This window comes from Olea europaea, unplaced genomic scaffold (assembly GCF_002742605.1).
Source record: "Olea europaea var. sylvestris unplaced genomic scaffold, O_europaea_v1 scaffold682, whole genome shotgun sequence".
Taxonomy (NCBI): domain Eukaryota; kingdom Viridiplantae; phylum Streptophyta; class Magnoliopsida; order Lamiales; family Oleaceae; genus Olea; species Olea europaea.
Window position 1 is genome coordinate 15,976 of NW_019265206.1, and position 7,350 is coordinate 23,325.

The window sequence follows — 7,350 nt, forward strand, 5'->3', positions numbered from 1 at the left end:
CTCTATTTTTACATGATCAGCAGTAATAGAATGACTAACAGATGTAACAAATTTTCGGAGGCGACGACGATTTGGACCGTAGAGGCAATGGAGTCGTGCGTGAGTTTGTGGTTGTGGAGAGTAGGGTTTGTATTTATATACTGTCATACTAATGCAGTTATGGGCTAATGGTAAGTAGACTGGCCGAATGAGTCAGGTAGATATAATGAGGAGGGGAGGGATTTTGTTTTGATTTGGATAGAAAAGTAGTGTAAAGCCCATTATCAATTCAATTTTTTTTTAGCGGGTAATCGGTTCGGTTTCGGTTCGACGACATAAATACCATACCCGCACCATTACGAACCGGTTCATTAAAATCAAAACCATATCCGCCCCATTGCACCATCGGTTCGATTTTTTTTGCCCCATTCGGTTCGGTTAACCGCGGTTTTCGATTTTGACGGTTCAAATTGCCATCTCTACTTATTGGGAGTAATTATGTTATCGATGTTAACTCCTATCATCAATATCAACATCAGATTGCAGCCCCAAAATGTTAGTGCCACCATTATTGACACTCTAAACCACCACCTTCTAAACTGTCAAAATCAGCACCACCATATCCTCCAACCACTGCTACGCCAACATAAAACCATAACTATCACGATGGAAAGCTTTAGAAACACAATAATGATTCTGATATGAAAATATTTGATGAATGGTAGTTGTGTTTGTTGCACGAAGTTTATGATGATAAAATTGGAGAAGCGATAAATGTTGAAAATGTGGGTTTGGAGGCAATTGGATTGAGATTCCAGTAACGGTGGCGGTATAAGTCAACAATAGTGTGGGAGCTTTTTGGTGCAATGGTGGAGAAGATAACAAGAGGAGGTTGTTGATTTGAGAATTTTGAGTTGGGTGTGATACATTGCGACAATGATCCAACATTATTGGGGTGCTAGTTTGGAATAATGCTATTTATTATTATGATGATGGAATATCAATGATGTGGTAGTCTATATGAAATAATGGGATTGGACAGTCTAATTTTTATGAAAGAGGGGAGAGGAGATGTGGTCTCAAGAAAGAAAGATAAATGTGAGAGATAATGGGTTGCCGTATTATTGATATTCCTTCATTATGATGATAAATAGCATTACTCGCTAGTGCAGTGTTTTGTTGGATAGGAATTTGACAAGAATGAAGGCATGTTTGAAACTTTTTAAATTAGAACTCTTTATTTCTCATATTCATTTTCATTCACACATTAAAATATTATGTAGTAAACCAAAAAAAATCTCCTACATTTTAACTACATATTTTTCAAAAAATCACTATTTGAAACATCATTTTCCTCCAATTTCTATTTATAGTTTTCATCAAACAGGGGCTTAGAATAAGTTTATAGAAAAAGAAGTATATTTCAAAAAAAAAAAAAAATTATATATATATATATTTGTAAAACATAAAAGGGAGTTATTTTTTTCAGTTTTCGCAAGAAAAGAGAGTATCCAACCTTAGAACATATCTAATGGACTTAAAGATTATATTTTAGAATTTAGAGATCATCTATAAATTTAGAGATTTAAAACTCCAACTTACTCTTTACTCTAATACATATTTATTATTTTTCTCATATATTTTATTTTCGCTAGCTTCCCTTCAAAGTATTATATTATTTTCCTCCATTTCTTTGTATATACTACTTAATTGGGTGCATTGAAATTGAAGTATTTTGGATTAGGAAAAATCAAACAAAGAGAAATAATGTCAGACATTTCACATTTGAATAGTTGATTTGTGATTGTGATACTACCTACCTCATACGATGGAAATTTGCTTGAAATTTGCTTAAAATTACTTTTTTAATTGCCGTACAGTAAAAATGTAAAATTCAAGGAAGTAACTATCGTTTAATTTTCCACCACAGTTGGAAACGGCATGAAGAGTGGGGCCTTGAAGTTGTTTCTGATTCGCAGGAATACAAAAAAATTCGTAGGATACGAAACTTCGCTCATCGGTGTTATTTGTTTAGGCTGACTGTTTCAACTCAATTCTTTTCGTTTTCACAAGTCTTCATGAAAAAAATCCAAGTCAACTGCCGTGTTCACTTTCACCCTGACTTACGTTGCGAGCGAATAAATTTATTGAATTTAGACAACCGCAGCAGAATTTGATTTCTCTATTCTTCTTCTTCTTCTTTCTGTTCGTTGTTGAGTTAGGCTGGCATGGTTTTCTCCCGTAGGGCTGCTTCCAGTTTAGTTGTTTATGTCTTTCTGTTTCATCTATATATCCTTCACTTGGTTGATTCTCAATGCCCAAGGCAGTTCCAGTGTGGAAATCTTGGCAATTTGGAGTTTCCTCTGGCCAATTCTCCGGGATGTGGATTGTTACCGGTTGACTGCGGTGCTCAGCCGAATCCAATAATTCACCTGGATTATTATCCGTTTTCACCATCCTATGAGATTCTGAAAAAGTCATCTCCCAATGAATTATTTATTCGAAGTACATTTCTTGAACGTGTTTTACATAATAATAAGGAAATATGCAAATTATTTTTTCATCTCCCTATGCCACCTTCTCCTTCTATTTCGATTTCATTGTTCCCCAATATCACTCTGTTTAAATGCCTCAAAGACTGGAACTACGACAACGAGGTACCTAATTTCCAAGAAATTTATGGAAACTACGATGGTTGTGATTTCTTCGATATTTACTACCCCAAGTCGAATGGAAGTCTTTCGCCCCCCAAAGACTGTTCAGTTCTTCCCTTGCCAGGCAATTTACAATATAACTCAGATTCAATGGACTTGTTCCAACGGTTAGGCTCTGATTGTCTTCTAAAATGGAATGTGTCTGATGATTGTCGTAATTGCCACAGAAAAGGAGGAAATTGCACAACTAACATGAAGAATGAATTTCGATGTGATAAAGGTACCATCGGCCTTTGAACATGATCTTTTCATTATGGATATATTATTGACTATTGAGTTCAAAAATTATTAAATTAAGAAAATTTTTAGATCACGATTTTATATTGTCAATTCAACTCTTTCCCAATATAGTTATTTGCTTTTATTTTTATTTTTATATTTTCGCATTTTGTATAAAGTAATTATTCAATAGAATGACTATTTTAAAGACTTATTTCAAAAAATAATAATTAAAAAAAGAAAAATCAGTTCATAAACACAACTGTCATATGGATCATGATCTATACACATATATAAACTGTTGACAATATCCATTATTTTTTTAATCCGCAAGTCAAATATATTTTGAGTTTTGCTCCTGTAACAGGGAGGTTGACCCCCTATTTATGGGGTTCGGTCAGGGGGCGGTCAGCCCCCTATTGCTGTAGCAAGACTCGTATATTTTTGTGACAAATTTACATGTACAAGAAGTAAAAATACTAAACACTTATAACTAAATAAAATTTCATTTATTGATAAACTATAAATTATTCATTAATCGAAAAATTAAATAACTGTTCTAAAATAATAATATTTCTTAGTACCCAAAGTATCAAATTTTAGTTAGCAGTTCTACTCTCCTACCTTCAGTGGACAAAATAAAAACTTCTCATTCCCGACATAACAGGAGTATCTTAGTTATGATTCTCTGAAATGATTGTAAATTCAGAGAACCATAATTAAGGTTCACTTCCCGTGTGATGGGAATTTTTTATTGTAACAATTGAGAACTGGAAATCAATTATATTGGCTGTAATGCGATACTTTACAATCACTATAGAGGTTATCCCATTTTGAAAGTTTGTCTTTTAACATTGTAATCTACAGAGTTCAAGTGATCTCAAATTTAATGGGAATCTAAATCATTTACAGAGCACAAAATTTGTTGATTACATAGTAGTTTGATGCAAGTATAACGGGCAATTTGACAAAAAGTCTTGACTCCAGACAAACTTATTTCAAATATGTGAAAAGAATAATGTTGTTTTGCTAGATGATATTAACACCTTGGATGATAGATTAAGTGTGTAGCACAAAATGATTGGATTGAGGTGTTGACTATTTTTAAACAGTTAAATTTCTGTCATCAAAGGTGTAAAATCATCAGGCAGCCAAGCAGGACTGGTGTGAAATTCACGTGTTCACGCCTTTAAAGATTTTACATACAGGGGAGAGTACTCAGAAAAATGAGTTCCCATCTTGTTTTTATAAGTTGCTTAATCTAACATGTGTTTTGATTTCAGCTGCAGGAATGATTAAATTGAAACTGATTATACTTGCAGGTAACTCTTCCAAATTTCAGCACCATTTCTTTTGTTTTTTGATTTATAAACATAGTTGCCTTTTTTCATCACAGGTGTTTCAGCTACAGCGGTAGTCCTTATCTCCATAATCTTGTTCACTTTTGGTAGGAAGAAATACATGCTGAATTTGAAGGGAAAAACTCAAAACCATAAGGACATTGAACTCTTCCTGAAGAACAATGAGAAGCTTACACCAAGAAGACACAACTATTCTGATCTTAAGAAAATGACTAACTCATTCAGTGACGACTTAGGGGAAGGCGGCTTTGCTAATGTGTATAGAGGAAAGTTACCTAATGGCTGTCTTGTAGCAGTAAAGATTTTGAAAGAATTGAAAGGCAATGGAGAAGAATTTATCAATGAGGTTGCAAGTATCAGTAGAACTTCCCACGTCAATGTTGTCACTCTTCTGGGATTTTGCTTTGAGGGTTCCAAAAGAGCTCTCATTTATGAGTTCATGCCCAATGGATCTCTTGAGAAGTTCATATGCAGCAATATCTCCAAAGCAGAACGTCGATTAGGATGGGAAAAAATGTTTCAAATTGTAGTTGGCATTGCCCATGGAATAGAATACTTACACAAAGGATGTAATACACGGATTCTGCACTTCGACATAAAGCCTCATAACATTCTTCTTGATAAAGACTTCATCCCTAAGATATCGGATTTTGGCTTGGCTAAACTTTGCCCCAACAGATCCAGTATAGTGTCAATGCTAGGGACTAGAGGAACAATAGGATATATTGCTCCAGAAATAATTTATAGAAATGTTGGAGACATTTCTTACAAGTCAGATGTCTATAGCTATGGTATGATGGTTTTGGAAATTGTTGGAGAGACAAAAAATACTAATGTTAGAGTTGATCGTTCAAGTGAAAAATATTTTCCTGATTGGATCTATGAGCACCTCGAACAAAATTTTGAACTTGATTTTAACCGAGTTGTAAACGAAGATGAAGTTTTGAAAAGGAAAATGGTAATAGTTGGCTTATGGTGCATACAAACTGATCCCACAACTAGACCATCAATGAGCAGGGTTATAGAAATGTTAGAAGGGAACGTGGAATCTCTTCAAATCCCACCAAAACCCTACTTACAGCCAAGAGCAGCAGAAAATTTTTCAACTATTGAGTCGTCAGTCACTCTCTTCTAAGTTCATGAAGTTTAGCTTCCTGGAATCCCATGGTGTTTAGTAGCTCCTAGTCACCAAGCTATATAGGCAGTTACCTATGTTGTTTTTGCTATTGTAATTTTTATGCTCTAACACCTCCACTACATTGCTTTATTCAATATAAAACCAAGTCAAACACAATCTAATCACAAATTTTCTGATGATACAAAATACAATGAAGATACTCTATTCTTGTATTATAAATTTGTTGACTCCACTTAATGGCATTCTTCATTTTCCTGTTCACTACACAAGTTTTTTAGAACAAAATATCTTTCGTATAGAATATGGCAACCACAGCTCCAGCTCCTAAGAACTTGGCTGTTGGTAGACGAAGTTTTTTTGAGGATACAGCAGTACATAGATATGCCCAAACCCATCGGGAAAGGAAATGTAGCTTGCAAGTCGACTGAAACTTTTGTGGGGAAAATTCCTATACATGGCAAAGCAGAGTGGAGATCGAGGTCAATTGCACAGAGATAAAGGAAACTAGTCAAGCTGAAAGTAAGCACACGCAATAAAATATAAAACCATAGTTAGTAGTAAGCAGTGCAATTGCTGGTACATTTCTCTATGTAGGATTTCAATACAAACAATCACAGGGAAGTCGTCCAACCTAAGGTAGTTTTTGGTAAGTTCTTAAAGGAGAAGCTTTCCTCATGGGCTCATATTTTAGCCACATTTCCAGCAAACTCAGCAAGACTGCTATTGAAATTTTCTAGAGAGAAATCCTGCATGGTTCAGAGGAAAGATTGGATTTCTACTGTAATAAGCCCAGTAACAGTGCAAAGACAGCAGATTTTTGGATTTTCTGCCATTATGATTTACATAGAACAAAAGCGTACACGTACAAAAATGTAAAATAGGACATGAGAATTAACAAATGCAAAACAGGAAATGCAAAAAATTCGAGAAGAAAGGCAGATGAATGCTACCTTTGGTAATTTATCCTGCTGAGCTAGATGATCCACATGGAGTCTCACATTTGATGAGGCAGGAAGCCAGAGACTGCGATCAACATCAGCTTACGTAAATGCAACAATGTCAAATAACGTCTCAAGGTTTGTTAAATTTCTTCTTGGAGATCAAGCTTGGCATTCATGAGTTTAATGTTTTTTTTTCTGTCCTATTGAGCTTGATTACGGATATCATTCCAATTCCCAGGTACACCATGACTTCCACCCCTGGGTCTATAGGAAATAAAGTTTCCCCCATGGAAGATCTTGTAGGTTTCTGGCTTTAAGAATGAGGCTGTGAAGAAGTTGAAGCTTTTCTCTAAAGTTCAGTTTTTTGACTTTTCTCCATGTTTTGCCACTGTTTGGCTTACAATAAAATCAAATTTTTAGTATATTTTGATAAAAATTGATGGAACGAGTTAATTAAAAAATTATCCACTCTTTCATCTGATCATCCCTTAGCAATTTCCTCTTCTTGATTTTTCATATAATCTTCAATCGCCACAGAATCATTCGATTTAATATTGGTCAGATTGCATGTGCATGTTTGTAAAATATTTAATTACCTCGACAGTGAAATCCAAGGTCCCTAATTAAGTATGAATAATCTAAATAAACCGTCACCTTATACCAATAAGTTAATTAAATTAATGATTAACCAACATAAGTAGCCAATCAATGACTAGAAATATGCCATTTGTCCCCAACGACCTGTTTCAAATTGGCACACCCGACTCCATGTTCTAGAAGGTTAGGTGGGTGGAGTCGAGTTAGATGTAACTATCCAATAGACTATACACCACTAGTCTATATAGATAAAAGGTCAATATGCCCCTTCATATGAACCTTCAGGTGATTTATCCTCCGTCAATCTATGCCAATATTTTGAACAAGTTCATTCCCATCACAAAAGAAGCAAAACCAGATTTTGCAATATAACTACATTGCTTTATTCAATATAAAACCAA

The 7,350-nt window shown here is 34.7% G+C and overlaps 1 protein-coding gene across 1 annotated transcript; it reads left to right on the top strand.

Annotated features, from left to right (window-relative positions):
• Positions 1 to 1,868: 1,868 nt before the first annotated feature.
• On the top strand, positions 1,869 to 5,514 carry LOC111390440 (LEAF RUST 10 DISEASE-RESISTANCE LOCUS RECEPTOR-LIKE PROTEIN KINASE-like 2.4). The gene is made up of 3 exons (XM_023015492.1): positions 1,869 to 2,913; positions 4,196 to 4,234; positions 4,309 to 5,514. Exons 1-3 carry the CDS (start codon positions 2,208 to 2,210, stop codon positions 5,406 to 5,408), a joined length of 1,845 nt encoding a protein of 614 aa, XP_022871260.1. The 5' UTR covers positions 1,869 to 2,207; the 3' UTR covers positions 5,409 to 5,514.
• The last annotated feature ends 1,836 nt before the right edge of the window (positions 5,515 to 7,350 follow it).